Raw genomic sequence first — 17,645 nt, forward strand, 5'->3', positions numbered from 1 at the left:
TGTGGAGAACAGAGAAGATCCCACAGGTCCAACTTCAACACCAACCATGTTCTCTACATCTCTACTGCTCCTGCTGGCAGCTGCATCCTGTGAGTTACTCAGTAAAGTGCTAAAATACAATTTAAATTATGTTAATGTCCAAAATGATACGTCTAATAACTTTGTATTTTTGATCTACAGGTGTTCACTGTGTTGAACTTACTCAGCCTGGTTCCATGGTGGTCCGTCCAGACCAGAGTTTGACCATCAATTGCAAGGTTGCATATTCAGTCACAAGCTATGGTACAGTTTGGATCCGACAGCCTGCAGGAAAAGCTCTGGAGTACATAGGATTCATCTATAGCAGTGGGAGCTCATATTACAATGATAAACTGAAAAACAAGTTCAGCATCTCCAGAGACACTGGAACCAACACAATAACATTACAAGGACAGAATCTGCAGACTGAAGACACAGCTGTGTATTACTGTGCGAGACTCTCACAGTGACACTAACTAATGAACATGGCTTACAAAAACCCAGGGACAAAACTTCAATGCCAGTTTTTAACTTTTCTGTTGAATTACTTGTGTCATTTTAATAATTTCTGCATGTAAAATCACCAGAAAAATACAAAGCATTTTTGAACAACTTTTGAATTTTGAACAGAAACAAATTCAGAGAATTTAATCAAACCAAAAATCATCTACCACCCTGCAGAGTTTAGATCCAGCCCTAGTCTAACACACCTGATCCAGGTAGTCAAGGCCTTCAGGAGCATCTGAATATTAAGGTCAGGTGTGCTGGATCTGAACTCTCCAGGGTGGTAGATCTCCAGCACCAGGATTGAGCACCCCTGTCCTAGGGTTTCATTTATATTCCAGTAGGGGGCGCCTACTGTCTAATGCTGAATGTATTGATGTCATTGACCTGTTATGCAAATTTCATATCAAATATCTTCTCTACATAAAATAAAGTTTAGCAATTGGGTTTTTGAAGATATACTAACATTACAGCTTATTACAGTAATTTAAACTAAATTGGCCAGTGGGTTAAAAACTTAAAGTAAATCTAATCACCATAATATGAAGCAATTTTGGACTCAGAGACAGGGGATGAGCAGGGTTGGAGGGGGATGTCAGGTTGAGTAAGCAACTGTTTAAATATTCAGAGCAGTGTAGTTAATAGAACTGAAGCAAATGTATGAATATGATATATCAATTATATCAAATATATCAATATCAAAATTGTTTCATATGTGTTTCCACACATTAAAGATGTTTTGAGACAATTTCTATGACAGTGTTGTTGAATATGCTGGAATTAGTATTTCTAATCTTGGTAACCACATATGAATCTCCTAGCAACTATAAGAGGAACCACATAGTTATATCCTAATAACAACCTTACAACCACCCAACAAACACCTAGCAACTCCCTAGCAACCAGCTGGAATACTATAGCACCCAAATACAGCCACAGTAATGCAGCTGATGGAGCAACTGTGCTAAAATGAATTTTGCATTGGTTTTAATTTTCTTTGACAAACAGACGTTTCTGTTTCATTACTGTTTAAACAATGAACTTTTTTGGAAAAGATAAATCCAATTCATTGTGAGTCACAATGTTGTTATTTTTATTTTTTTATTTTTTAACTTTGAGTTACAGTGCAGTCAAACCATCATTGCTAAATCACTGTTGTTGCTTTTATATAAAGCCACAGTATCAAAATACTCCATGAAAATCTACAAAATAAGGTTGGATGGATGATCACTGGCACAAATTCACCAACATATAGAGAGTCCATGAAAGACCACTTCAGAATGTCTGAGGACGTTTCCACAAGTACACAGTTCTTAGAGGCCAAGAGTCTGAGAGCAGAGGACACTGCTGTTCATGACTGCACTTGTAGAGACACAGTGATGGATCTGATTGAGCAGCTGTACTAAAACCACACACACTTACTGACTGAACTGACTGAAATATCTTCTCTTCTTATCCAAGTTCACTACAGACACATAAAACACAAAATACTGTTTATACAAACAAACAAACAAACTAATGAACTATGGTGTTCATCCTATCATGAATGTTAGGACAAGCTAACCAACATAATCTACTGCCAAGATAAAAAATAATGTTCATAGAAGGATGGATAGTGTTACATGAATTAGATCAAAATGGGTGGAAATAATCTTCCTAATACATATTTATTGTCATTAATTTTTTGTTAAGTCATATTTGTGCTTGAGTTTATCATGTGCAGAAAGATGATGCATATACCTGTTCACAGTTAGAGGAAATAAACCGGAACATCAGATCGTTTTGTTTTTACTGCTCCAAAAAAGTCCTTTAAAGGGCTTCCTGCCCCACTATCAGTGCAACAATTAACTGTGTGTTGCTAAGATTAAATTTGGTAATAAAATTGGGGAAAATAAGGTGAAGGAAATCGTACCCTGAGGGAAATCATCTCCTAAGTTACCCGAGATGTTTTACTGTGAGGCTTCTGGTTATGACCCACAGATGAGGCTCAGCTTGAATCAGATCAGGCTCCAGGGAAGACCTGCAACTACCCAAACTTACCTCAGTTGCCTCATACATTTCTTTCACATCTGCATCTAAAATGGTGAAGTTGGTTCCTTCATGTTTCATTTATATCCAGTAGGGGGAGCCCTTCATTGAAAAGAAGACCTGTCTATGATACTCCTAAAGCCAGTGCAGTCTCTCACCATTGAGTTACACAAACCTTTCTTCACACTCCTTCTCTACATGTGGAGTAGATGAAGGACTGTTTGGAGAGGATCTAAGTTTCTGGTAACTGATCCTGATTGCAGGATGTGATTCTGTTAACTTTCTCAATGAGGAACGTTTTACAGTTGTGTTTAGACAAAATAAGGCTTTCTTGTGGGACAACATCCACTGAGTTTGTTGATTGAGATGTCTAATTATTATAGTTTTGTTTCTCCATCCTCTCTCCAAGTGGTGGCAAAATACACTCGTATCTTCTCTTCTAGGCAAGTTCACTACAGCTGCGGTTGTTTTAAACTGCTGAAACAATGACCTTTCAGAGGTGTAGCTGTTTTTTATAGCCAAAATCTAATTTATGATGGTTGATGCACTTTCATCTTGTTTAATTCATGTGTTTTATAATCTTCCCCATGTTGATGAATGAAAGGAATTTGGCCTCTGTGTCACCTCATATTCATACCCCAGTGAAATAAGAAATCAAAAATCGTTGCTTAACAGCTCCTGAACATACAAATAAAAAGTGTTTCAGTTACAGGGATGTGCTAAAATGTAATCTATATTCCAGTAGGGGGCGTATACTCACTCATTCACTTTTATTTGCCAATGCTGAATTTATTATCTTTGACTTATGGCTTATTTATCTTATCAAATCCTTTCTCTGCTTACAGAGTGGTTTGAAGGTTATGATAGAAGACGATACAAGAATATATAAAGACAATTGAGAGAGGTGTATTTCACTGGAATGAGGGATGAGAAGGGTTGGAGCTGGATATGTGTTCGTAAACTGTTTAAATATTCAGAGCAAAGTGGTTAACAGACCTGAAGTAAATATATGAACATGCTCCTTGTGAATGTTCATTATCAATCCGATTTCATATATAATTCCACACTTTGAAGATGTTCTGAGAAGATTTTTCTCTTCTTTTGCTGAGGTTTTTCAGAAATTGTGGGTGACATACTGGAAGTAGTGTACATAGGAAGATGAAAATATGTATATAGTGATTTTGTATTATTTTAAAAAGGAAGTGTTGTTGTTTTCATTTTTTGAAATTATGCTACAGCCCTTTGACTCCATGACTTAAATAAGGTTGCCCTTCATGGGTCACTAGATAAGCAAATACAAGCTCCCCCTCTATGAATCTCTCTCTATTTAAACAACACTTTCTATTAAGTGGTAGAAAAGAGAACCTCCAACAGGTCCAACTTCAACATCAACCATGTTCTCTACATCTCTACTGCTCTTGCTGGCAGCTGCATCCTGTGAGTTACTCAGTAAACAACACATTTCACTCAGTCAGAGTGCTGTTTAAATAATTAACCATTATGTACCTAATTACTTCCCAATTGGTACATCTAACAACTTTTTCTTTTTGATCTACAGGTGTTCACTGTGAGGAACTGACTCAGCCTGGTTTCATGGTGGTCAGTCCAGGCCAGAGTCTGACCATCAACTGCAAGGTTTCATATTCAGTTAGAAGCTATGCTACAGCTTGGATCCGACAGCCTGCAGGAAAAGCTCTGGAGTGGATTGGATATATCAGTTCAGATTCATCAGGGAGCACAGCTTACAGTGATAAACTGAAAAACAAGTTCAGCATCTCCAGAGACACTGGAACCAACACAATAACATTACAAGGACAGAATCTGCAGACTGAAGACACAGCTGTGTATTACTGTGCAAAAGGCTCACAGTGACACAAACTAATGAACACGGCTTACAAAAACCCACAGGCGACACTCAACAGTCAGCCTGTTCATCGCTTAATGCTCTTCTGTTTGAAGAGGACTTTAAATAGCTTGTCATTTGTAATATTTTATGCATGGAAAGGCCATAACACAACCAGCAAAGTGATGCAAATAAATAAATGAATAAATTAGAAAACTCATATCTGTGCTTGAGTTTATCATATAGTATAGAATGATGAGTGATGAAAGCTGTTCACAGTTAGAGGAAATAAATTGAAATAGCAGATAATTTTGCTTTTAGTGCACAAAAATAAAATGTTGCTGCCCCTACCTGAGATAAGAACTCACTTTGATATTTGTATCTATCTATCTATCTATCTATCTATATATATATATATATATATATATATATATATATATATATATATATATATATATATATATATATACATACAACTAAATATCAATCTAAATGATGTTGTGAAATTAATTCCATCCTGTTTCATTTATATTCCAGTAGGTGGAGCCCTTCATTCAAAAAGCAGACCTGCCTATTGTTCTCCTAAAGCCAGAGCAGCAGAGTCTCACATCACTGAGCTGTTATGCAAACTCTTCATCAAACTCCTCTATATGTAGAGTGAATGAAGGACAGTTTGTAGAGGATCTCCAGGTTTCTGGTGTCTCTGATCAGCTCCAGCTCCACAAACACCATGTTCCTCACGTCTTTACTGCTGCTGCTGATTGCAGGATGTGAGTCTGTTATCTCTCTCAATGAGGAACCAGATTAATGCAGTAAACTGACCAACCACATTAAACCTGCTGTTTCTCTGTGTCTCTGTTTAGGTGTCCACTCTCAGGTTGTTCTCACACAGTCTGAGAGGCCAGTAACAGTGACTCCAGGTGGATCCCATAAACTGATCTGTGCCTGCAGTGGATTCAGTGTAGGGGGCTATTAGATGAACTGGATCCGACAGGCTTCTGGAAAAGGACTGGAATGGATTATTTACTATTATTCTGAAAGTAGCAAAAGCTCAGCTCAGTCAGTTCAGGGCAGGTTCACAGCATCCAAGGACAGCTCTAATCTCTACCTGCACATGAGTCAACTGAAGCCTGAAGACACTGCAGTGTATTACTGTGCTAGATACTCACTGTGGTGGAATTCATACAGACAGCTGTACAAAAACTAGAGCACAGGATAAACAGAGGGAGGGTGAACTCTGGAACAGCTTAAGAAAGTTATATATTTATTCAAATTTAAATGCTTGAGAAAATAAATGGTTACAGAACATATAAAAAGCTTTTTAAATGAAAAATTTAAATGCTTTTGCACAGTACTGTGGGATTTCCCAAATGTTTTGGACGTACATTTTTACAAACACTTTAAAAATTGTAACGATTACTAAGAACCTGTGTTTGTTGTTGTTATAAATAAGTCATTAATAAGTAAATCATTAACAATATAATTATTATTCATACTTTTAATATAAATAAATTATTACTGTACTACACTGTACTGCAAACTTCAGTTGTGTAATATAAGCTGGAAACATTTCAAACAGAAACATTATTGCACTTCACAAACTTTTATATACCAAAATCCTAAAAATAGATAACAGCAAATACAACTGCTTTGTCAAGTACGAGCATGTTTTCACCATGGGTTTTTCCTACAGTGTCCAGATATGACCAGAATACATTGGAGGCACCTAACTAGCCTTGCAGGACAGGGAACTGTCACAGCTGCTCCTACAGTAATAACAGATATACTGTATATTACATTGCTCAGACTGAGAGACACAAACAGTACAACATTTAACAATGAAATATCAATAAGCTAAAATGCCAACCACTTTACTTGAAGCACTCATACATACATACATCATCTAAACCGCTTATCCTTCTGGGTCGCGGTGGGGTGCTGGAGCCTATCCCAGCTGTCATTGGGCGGAAGGCAGGACACACCCTGGACAGGTCGCCAGTCCAATGCAGGGCAGACAGACAGACATACACATACATTCACACTCACTCACACCTAGGGGCAATTTAGCACATCCAATTGGCCTGACTGCATGTTTTTGGACTGTGGGAGGAAACCAGAGTACCTGGAGGAAACCCACGCAGACACGGGGAGAACAGGCAGACTCCACACAGAAATGACCCTGGTCACCCGGCCGGGAATCGAACCCAGGCCATTCTTGCTGTGAGGCAACAGCGCTACCCACTGCACCACCGTGCCGCCCTTGAAACACTCAGTGACAGCATTTTAAATGTTTTTATAATCTTATCTAATTATACAACACTTGGTTCCAACCTCACAATCTGATTGGTTGAGAAGTGTTCTAACCGTGCTTATATTTGTGATAACACCATGGCTTTTTCACACCAAAACCATATCACTCCGCTGACTCGCTGCCAAGTAATGACTGACGCGCTGCTGAGAAATGGCAAGCTTTATTCACACAAACCTTAGTTGTTTTGTATTTGTGCTTAATACAAAATGAGACACTGATAAAATGGATGATTTTAAGTTACCATTTGACCTGTTACCGTTTGGCCAGACTCTGAATAAAACCGTGACTGCAGATGCACATCAGATTCTGAATCTGCCTTTACCATGAAAACTGTTAGGTTGATGGCAGAACAGCTAAACATGTTGGAATTGGCTGTAAACAAACAGCATAGAAAATTGTCTACAACGTGCTTTATAGACTATCAGCGATTTTCTTGGACTGCACACAGGACTCAATAGACCAGGGCAGGGGTCGGCAAAATGTTAGGAAGAGCCATTTTGTCCTTTTAACAAAAACCAAACCACCTTGGGAGCCACAACTTTTAATGTCCATTTTACCATCTTGGCTTCCACAGTACGTGCTAATGTCCTAGCGTAGACTAAAAACTATATTATAAATGAACACACAGCCTTACTTACTCAGCTATAGCTGCTTTTCTCGCATCTCCAGCAGGAAACTTTTCTGCAAAAGAAGCAGTTTCTTGTAAAAAGTTCTCTCAGCGTTTGACTTTTTACGAGGCTGAAGTCAGCATCTCATTCACCAGCTTCTTGTTTGAGTGTTCCCATTTCACCTTAAATAGCACCTGAGGCACCAGAATGTAGCTAACTGCTCCACCATTTAAGGTGGAATGGGAAAATTCAAATGTGAAACTGACTGTGGCTACACTTTTTAGTGTTTGACAGTTTCTTGTTAAAAGTCCATCCGTCTCCAAATTATTGATGTTCGTCTTACATCTTTCTCTTTGCCACTAGCTAGGCAAGATTATTGTCTGCATTGCTATGGTGACTAGCAGTCTAAGTGCCAATCATCAGATTTTAAAGGGTGAATTAGCACTCATGCATTAACTCCAGCGTTTAAAACCATAAACGCTGATAAAAATGGACAATGAGCATAGAAACAAGGAGGTGGTCATAATTTAATGCCTGACTGATGTATATACAGATGTATACATGTTATGGTTATCTTTTACTTCTTTATTTTAGGATACAAAGTACAATAAATGTTATTACTAAGCTATTCTTAACATTCACTTAAATGATTCTTGTTGCTTTTGTATAAAGCCACAATATCAATATATACTCTCAAACTACACAATGGCTTAAGATCTCTATAGAGTTTTCTACTTGGTAAAATGAATAATTCCTAACAGCCTATTTCTACTTTCTATCCTAAAATAGAAACAGAAAATATGTGTTGTCAGAAAGCTCTGTTGTCTCGTATAGAATCTGTTTCCTGTCAAAATTACAGCAGCTTTTAATAAACAAGTCTTTACAAAATAAGGCTTCCTTCTGTTATGCCTTCCATATAGTTTGTAGGCATTGATGTGGTATCTAATTATGGATTTAGAGATGCTATAATCATGAACTCTAAACTGGGCTTGGGGGCAAAACACACTTGCGTCCTCTTATAGGCAGGTTCACTACAGCTCTGGTTGTTTTAAACTGACTTAAATTTTGCTCAATGTTTATTTAATTTTTGATTGTCCCCATGTTGATGAATGAAGGTAATTTGGTCTCTGTGTTACCTCATATTTGTCCCACAGTGAAACAGGAAATCACAGATGGTGGCTTTCAGACAGTTCCTGACCTCTGTACATGGTGTGGCTTTTATATGTTGAATTAAACCACTGCCCTTGACTCTATGTCTTAAATAGGTTTGGCCTTCATGGGTCATTAGATAAGCAAATACCAGCTCCCTCCCTGAATCTCTCTGTATTTAGAAGACACTCTCTATTACACTGTGGAGAACAGAGAAGATGTACAAGGTCACACATTTAGTGACTTTGTATGTTTGATCTTCAGGTGTTCACTGTGAGGAACTGACTCAGCCTGGTTCCATGGTGGTCCGTCCAGGCCAGAGTCTGACCATCAACTGCAAGGTTTCATATTCAGTTACAAGCTCTAGTACAGGCTGGATCCGCCAGCCTGCAGGAAAAGCTCTGGAGTGGATTGGACTGATCAATAGTGGTGGGAGCACTTTTTACAGTGATAAACTGAAAAACAAGTTCAGCATCTCCAGAGACACTGGAACCAACACAGTAACATTACAAGGACAGAATCTGCAGACTGAAGACACAGCTGTGTATTACTGTGCAGGACGCACAGTGACACTAACTAATGAACACGGCTTACAAAAACCCAGAGCTGACACTCAAGAGTCAGACTGTTCAGCTTTATATTTGAAGAGGACTTTAAATAGCTTGTGTCATTTTTAATATTTATGCATGGAAAATGCAACCAGCAAAGTGAGAAATTTGTATCTACACAACCTAAATTACGAGAATCCTACTTTCAACTTCAAAAAGTAAGTTTCATAATTGTGAAATTATGATTAGTTTCATGCAAAGTTGGGGAAAATGTGGGAAACTGCCTCATTTTAGAACAAAGGGTGTCATTCACCAACTGTTCTTAAGAAGAAATTTATTCTGAGATTGTTCTCTTGTTTTGGATTTGTTCTTAGGTAAGAACAGAACCGACACACATTCAAGAGATCAAAGTTGAGAATGATTCTGTGCTTTAAGAACACGCCATTAATCTGATGTCACTTTTTCTTCGGACCTTTCTCAAGAACACATTCAAGAAAAAAATGGAGAAGATATTGTGAATGAGGCCCAATTTCTACTCATGGTAAAGCTAAATTATATCTGTGTTTGAGTTTATCATGAACAGAATGATGATGCATGAACTTATTCACAGTTAGAGTAAATAAACTGGAACAACGGATCATTTTGTTTTATTTTGCAAAAAAAGGAAATTTTTAAAGGAGCTTCTTTCCTCACTATCAGGGCAAGATGCCTCCTACCTGAGGCAGGGAGCCAGTCTGGTTAATCTTCTATTCATTAGTCATTTGGTATGTTTTACTAAGTGAGTCATTTATACAGTATTGTGAAAAAGTTTTGAGCACCTAAGCACAATATTTTGAGCATTCATCTTGGCAATAAGTGTGATTTCAAGTGTAAAACACCACCTATTTTCGCTGATGTAAATAAACATAAATACAGTAAAAGTAACAAGAAATGTGTATTTTGACAAAAGTAGTTAATGTCTTGTGAGCAAATTTAAAGTACAGGGTTCAGATTTCTCCTGGACGCCTCCAGCCGTCACATGGATTTCTTGAATTCCATCACCAGCAGACCTGATTTAACACGATGAAACACTGATTAGCCAAACCAGGTATTGGATGAAAATTATAATTAATACTGTGTTTTCACAAGAAGAGGTTTAGAAATGGTTAACAAATGGGCTGCATATGTAAAATCACTGCTTGTCATATTAATGTTATTTGTATTTGGTTAACTATCAGTGATTTTCTGAGTTAAACAAATTAATAATTACTGGACAAATAGATATTTTAATTCTTATTTCATCAGGTTTCTAAAACTAGCACAGCATTGTATGTCAAATGCTTTAAAAACATGCACAGCTGAAAAGATGTATATATTTGTACTTTTTCATACATATTATTTCTCACTATCTGAAAGGTGTAAAGTAATATATATCTGAAGTACCACATCAGTATGTATATTACAGACATTCAGTAAGTTTTGAATTCATTGACACTGACTGAGTGTGATGTTTAAGTCATCTCCAACAAACAGACACAATATCAATGTAAGTGATGCTGTGAAATTAATTGCATCATGTTTTATTTATATTCCAGTAGGGGGAGCCCTTCATTCAAAAAAACAGACCTGCCTATTGTTCTCCTAAAGCCAGAGCAGCAGAGTTTCACATCACTGGGCTGTTATGCAGGGAAGGAAAGAAAAGAAAAAACAAAGATCAAATGTTACCCATTGAAAAGTTATGGAACATTTTATATTTTGTTTTTCCAATATGTGAGACTAAATAAATGCCAGTGCACTAGAATTAGTAGAACAAGGTCATTTCTCTCTGAAGGAAACATGTTAACTTATTTCCATCCATCCATCTTCTAAACTGCTTATCCTTCTGGGTCGCGGGGAAGGCTGGAGCTTATCCCAGCGTTCATCGAGCAGAAGGCATAAAACACCCTGGACAGGTCACCAATCCATCAAAGGGCAGAAACACAGATATATATAATCACACACACATTCACACCTAGAGGCAATATTCCTTGTCCAGTCAGCCTGACTGCATGTCTTTGGACTGTGGGAGGAAACTAGAGCACCCGGAGGAAACCTACGCAGACACGGGGAGAACAGGCAAACTCCACACAGAAAGGACCCCGGTTGCCTGGCCGGGGAATTGAACCCAGACTGTTAACTTATTTTCACGTGGAAAATCATCTAAATCCACTAGGGTGTTCACACTTTTGAAACTGACTGTAATTAAATAACAAACTGTAGCCACATCTGAGGTTTGTGTACAAAAATATTGTAAACATCTTTATGAAATCTAGTTTTAACCTTATTTGCAAGCTTATTTTGCAGAACCGCTCATTCCAGTGTTAGTCTTGGTCTTTTATAGTGTAGTTAGTCTTGGCTAATACTAGGGAAAAAGAACATTGACAACTTTAATAAATCTGAAATATCATTTCCGTTCAAAATGTCCATGTCCATTCAAAGCATTCATTTATTTACATCTTGAAGTGTTAAAATAGCACCTACTAGCCAACCAGCTAAACAATACTTATAATAACACACCCTAATAAACCGCAACCTAAAAATTATTATTTAAAAATGGTTTTATATATATATATATATATATATATATATATATATATATATATATATATATATATATATATATACATTATAAAGCTGTGACTGAACTTTATGATATGTATTTTTATGAACATGTATCACATTATTTATTACATTTAATTATGATACACTTTGGAAAAGCATGTACAGCTCTTTAAAATACTGACAATTTTGTGAGGTAAAACTGTAATTGGATGATTAATAAGCAGTTGTTCACTATGTTTAGGAATCATTTTAAGTTGTTTAATATACTTATTACACTTATTACAATAACAACAATATTTTGAGTTGTATCATTTTGCGGTTAAATGCACCAAATACCTAAATTATTAATACATTATAAATTCACTGAAGAAATGGTTCATTATTTGAATAGTAGCAGTTCAATTACTGTTTAAAAAATACAAAATATTAGATAATGAGTGAGTTACTATTTGTAAGTGACTGTTGATTATAAAGTGTTACCCAGTACACTTTACCATTCAGGTTCTAGCTTCTATGTCACATCACACGGTTTCCAAATATCAGACATGCCAAACGTCTTGTTCAGAATCACATCACTGCTCTGTAAAACGTCATAGTTCATCCAGGAAACATCTCTGATTGTTCCTCCTTAATCATCTGAAATGAGCTGTATGTAAATATCCAGTCCAGCTCCACTGCAGGTCAGACACTGCCACAATGTGTATATAATACAGATCCACACTCATACATCCTCTAACAAACCACATGATCACAGATACTTTCAGAGCAATGATGAGCTGGACTTCTCTGCTGCTGCTGCCCTTCTTACCATGTAAGTGGACTTTAGTCTCATTTATACACTGTAGATTTCAGTTTAAGATGAAATGCAGTGTGTTTAATGTTCTCTGTGACCTGTTTCCTCCTCTCAGATGTTCATGGAATCAGTCTGAGCTCGTCTCCTGCTCAGTTGAAGCCTCCTGGAGGATCAGTGAGGCTGTCCTGTGAGGTTTCTGGCTATCTTCTCACTGACATTGGTACAGTCTGGATCAGACAGCCTCCAGGGAAAGCCTTGGAGTGGATCAGGATCATTTGGGGTGGTGGATCTATAGACACTGGAGCTTCCTTTAAGAGTCGTTTTACAATTTCCAGAGACACAAGCAGTAACGTGCTGTTCTTAGACATCAGCAGCCTGGAGACTGGAGACACGGCTATTTATTACTGTGCAAAGACTGACACAGCAGTGCAGGAGCTCTGTACAAAACCCATCAACATCTCTGTTAGTAAGAGACAAGTTTCATTCAAACTGGATGAGCGAACAAAACAATCAACCACAACCATTTATAACCATAATTACTCTTATTCATCACTGAAAGACAGGATTATGTTTTTAAATTTCTGAAATTTATTTGTATTCTTTTGAAAAAATGATCACACTAAAGACTCACAGCATTAACACTACAGTAGGACTTTGCACTCACTTATTATAACATTTAGAATATCTCCAACATGACTGATAAACACAGAGTTAGATTGCATATCACTCTGAAAGATATGACTAATTTCGTGATTCATTTGTAGTCCAGCAGAGGGCGCCTCTCTCTCAGATAGCAAGCTAGTTTAATATTGTTCATATTATTGGAAAGATCTCCTTCAGCTGCCTAGACAGTCAGCTACATAGTTCATGCCATCTTTAGACCAACCCTTATCAAAAAACATATTTGTAAACAACACCATGTGTCAGTTATTGGCCTTCCTGCATTTTGTGAACATAATAGCCATCACTCACCACCTATAAAGCTTGATGAGATTGGAGAATACAGAGCAAGTAATCTGAGATTGCTCCTCATTACAGAACCTCTCCAGTCCTCTTTTAAACTCTCCTACTCAGCTCACACCACAGGATTTCAATGGGGTTTAGGTCAGGAATCTGGGATGTCCATGTCCCAGTGGTAACTGTGGCTGTTGACTTATATTTTGGATTGTTGTCCTGCTGGAAGATCCAACCATGACCTAGTTTTCATTTTCATTTACAATCTTTTATACTCCAGAAAGTCCATGATGCTCCTAATCTTTGCGAGGTTACCAGGGCCTTTGGACCTCCAAAGCATCCAGATCCTTCACCTTACTTAGCTGTGGATGGATTTGGTCCAATGATGTATGACCATCCTTCTTTTTTACAACAAACTCACCGTTAGGCTTTGCTGTCAGAAATCTCTGCTGTCTCATCTGACCACAGAACTCAGCTCCACTCATAGATCCAGCAGGACATTATGTACCAACATTTAGGTTTAGAAAAAATAAAAGCCTTAAATTAGACACACCTTCCATGTAGGTTATTGTCCTTGTGGAGGCATCTAATTGTGGTTTAGGAGAATCTCTAACCATCCTCCTCACTTTGGTTGAGGGCAAAAAACACTTGTATCCTCCTATATGCTGGTTCACTACAGCTCTGGTGGTTTTAACTGTTGTAATGAAGGATGTGGGATTTTCAGAAGTAGATTTTTATTTTTTTGCAGTGATCATCTAATTTATCAAGGTAGACACACGTTTATATATTTTCTTTGTGTGTTCTCTAATCTTCCCTATGTTGATACATGACTATTGGTATTTGGCCTCTGTGTCACATCATTTTGATATCAGAGGACATAAGTGTGATTAAGCTGTTTAAATATTTAGAGCAATGTGGTTAACAGATCTAAATTAAACAATGGAATATGCTCCACCGGAATGTTCATTATCAATTTCATTTGTTTTCTATATGTGGTTGTACACTTTAAGACGCTTTGAAAAGATTTCTCCTTCACTGCGTACGTGGACATGCTGGAATTAGTGTTCATAGCAATATGAAAATACAAACATTGTACTGTTTTTATTTGTAATGAAAATGACGTTTGTATCTGGCACAGAAGCATTTTTTAACATGGCCATACTAAACTACTGTCCTCTATCCAGTGTCTATGATAGCTTTGCCTTTCACGTCATTAGACAAGCAAACGCAAGCTGCCCTCCCTGGATCTCTCTCTATTTAGAAGCTGAGGCACCCTCTATTAAGTTGTGGAGAACAGAGAAGACCCTGCAGGTCCAACATCAACACAAGCCATGTTGTCTATATCTCTGCTGCTCCTGCTGGCAGCTGCATCCTGTGGGTTATTCAGGATAGAACACATTTCGCTCAGTCTAAGGATAATTTATATTTTGTATTTGTTCAAGATGATACATCTAACAACTTTACTTTCTGATCTACAGGTGTTGAACTGGCTCAACCTGGTTTCATGCTGGTCAGTCCAGGCCAGAGTTTGACCATCAACTGCAAGGTTTGGTATCCTGTTACAGTCATACATACAGCTTGGATCCGACATCCTGCAGGAAAAGCTCCAGAGTGGATTGGATATATTGATACCAGTGGGGATACAGCTTACAGTCGTAAACTAAGACACAAGTTCAGCATCTCCAGAGACACTGGAACCAACACAATAACATTACAAGGACAGAATCTGTTAGAATGAAAAATATGTGGGAATTTTAACACTAGATAAGCATGATTTTAGCAATCAATAATAATAATAATAATAATAATAATAATAATAATAATAATAATAATAATAGAACCAATCATTTTAACAAGACTTTATACTACACAGACATATGTAGATATATTGATATTCAATAACTCAAAAATGTTCTACATGAATGTGTTTTTTTGCATGTACAGGTATCTTTTTGAATTGGTTATTATACAGTGTCTATGTACTGAAACATGTATGTTAACTGTGGTAATAATAATAATAGAACCAATCATTTTAACAAGACTTTATACTACACAGACATATGTAGATATATTGATATTCAATAACTCAAAAATGTTCTACATGAATGTGTTTTTTTGCATGTACAGGTATCTTTTTGAATTGGTTATTATACAGTGTCTATGTACTGAAACATGTATGTTAACTGTGGTTTATTCTGTGGTTTATTACTCTGAACTATAAGATGAGCATAAGGCAGCTATATTTTTATGGATTGTCTCTCCTCTTGGGTCCATGTTCAGTGCTAAATCTCTGATAGCCAGAGTCAAGATACATTTGAAATCATTTTTATTCATGAAACTTGATCTTACTATCTACTATTAGCTCTTTAAAGCAATTGTAATTGTGGAAATGACAAAAAGCTGAACATTATTTGTCAGTATTTTATTTACGTTAATCTGGTCAGTCTCAGAAGCTTTTGCACTGAAGTAAATCCAGTCTTATTTGAAGACACTCAATGTTTCAACAGTTTTTAAAACATACACCTGAAAAATTGATATTTGGTGCCCCTCAATTTTTCACTCTTTCAAAACAAATTTGTCTTATTGTAGTTGTTTAATAATTCTGCTGTTAATGAATAATGAGCTTAGAAATTAAAAGATAATAGTTTAAAATTCTTAGCATTTCTTAACAGTATTTAAAGCAAACACTAGGGGGCGATAACTGGCCTCATCTTTAATTCATGCAAAATATGCCGATGGATGCTAATATTACTGAACTAACTCTATTGGTCAAAGGGTCTTTATGTAAATCTATATTTGTATTTTAGTCTCCACATAAAAATCATCTCATTACTCACCTAATGCTCATATTACTTCATACCCCAGAACTGAATCAGTAAACTGTCAGTCATCAAAGAGTTTCATTATGGGGTTTAGTGTTGCTCAGTACTGCATTCCTATACTGATATTAACACAAGGTATGTTAGACTTCTAAAACATTTTAATGACAGTATATTTTAATACACTTTGAGTGGTTTTTGAAAGTTATTTGTTCTATTTTGTAGATTTTATAAGTGCTGAGATCCGACTTGACCAGTCTTCTGCTGAGGTGAAGAAACCTGGAGAAGCTGTGAAGATCTCCTGTAAAATTAGTGGGTACAGCATGACGAGCTACAACATGGGCTGGATAAGACAGAAACCAGGACAAGCTCTGGAACTGATTGGATTGATGAGCACTGGCACAAATTCAGCAACATATTCAGATTCAATGAAAGACCACTTCAAAATGACTGAGGACGTTTCTACAATTACACAGTTCTTAGAGGCCAAGAGTCTGAGAGCAGAGGACACTGCTGTTTATTACTGCGCTCGAGATCCACAGTGATGGATCTGATGGAGCAGCTTTACTAAAACCACACACACTAACTGACTAAGCAGACTGAAAGATCTTCTCCCCTTGTAAAAACACACTGCAGATACAATACATTGTATTGCAAATGGAGGAAAACAGTTTACGATACTAAGAATAAATATATTTATTAAAAAAAAAAATCGACAATACTCTCGGAAGATAAGAAAAGCAATCCACACTCATTATGAATTGATCTCTGTTTATTGGGCTTTTAAAAAAATGAATCCGTTGTTCTTCAAAATCTAGTAAACCTTGCTTTTGACTAATGGACAATTTCTATTTCGTCACTGTTAAATTGGGTTATTATGTTGAGTTAAGTTATTAAGTTATTTTATTTGACTTCTTTACTTTGAAGGTACAGTTGAATATAAATGTTATTAATACTTTATCTTCAACATTCGCATAAAATTATGATTCTTGTAATTGTGTAAAACCACAGTATCAATATACAAACTACAAAATCACAAAGTTTCTACAGATTTTTCAATTTTATAGATCTTTAAACTTCCTAATAGCCTGTTTCTCATTTCTGTTTTAAAATAGATACAGTAATGTTTGTTGTCAGAAAGCTCTGTTTTCTTATCTGACTAGCAGTCAAGTTCACATCAATGCTCCAACAACTTTTAATGTAAGTTCAGGTATTTATATTTGTGTTTAGACAAAATGAGGCTTTCTTCTGACATGCCTTCCATAGAGTTTGTTGACATTGTGTTGTTTAATTTTAGTTTTAGAGACTCTTTAAAATGGGGGAAAAAAAAACTGTAACTATAAACTTTATGAACTCACACATTTTTATCTCATTTCCTTTTTGTGTTCTATGATCTTCCCCATGTTGATGAATGATGGAAATTTGCCCTCTGTGTCACCTCATATTTATACCCCAGTGAAACAGAAAATCACAGATGATACAGTAACAGT

General features: G+C 36.6%; 4 gene segments (V, D, J or C); all 4 read left to right on the forward strand.

Annotated features, from left to right (window-relative positions):
- The first annotated feature begins 38 nt into the window (after positions 1-38).
- Positions 39-488, forward strand: LOC118803310. The segment is given in 2 exon segments: positions 39-89; positions 181-488. Coding segments are annotated over 2 exon segments (351 nt in total).
- Positions 489-3,916: 3,428 nt separating this feature from the next.
- LOC118803309 lies at positions 3,917-4,422 on the forward strand. The segment is given in 2 exon segments: positions 3,917-3,987; positions 4,109-4,422. Coding segments are annotated over 2 exon segments (357 nt in total).
- A 7,938-nt stretch (positions 4,423-12,360) lies between these two features.
- On the forward strand, positions 12,361-15,074 carry LOC118803349. The segment is given in 3 exon segments: positions 12,361-12,400; positions 12,498-12,848; positions 14,815-15,074. Coding segments are annotated over 3 exon segments (651 nt in total).
- A 1,167-nt stretch (positions 15,075-16,241) lies between these two features.
- Positions 16,242-16,700, forward strand: LOC118803350. The segment is given in 2 exon segments: positions 16,242-16,293; positions 16,381-16,700. Coding segments are annotated over 2 exon segments (372 nt in total).
- Positions 16,701-17,645: the final 945 nt, after the last annotated feature.

The sequence above is a fragment of the Colossoma macropomum genome, unplaced genomic scaffold, assembly GCF_904425465.1.
Source record: "Colossoma macropomum unplaced genomic scaffold, Colossoma_macropomum, whole genome shotgun sequence".
NCBI lineage: Eukaryota > Metazoa > Chordata > Actinopteri > Characiformes > Serrasalmidae > Colossoma > Colossoma macropomum.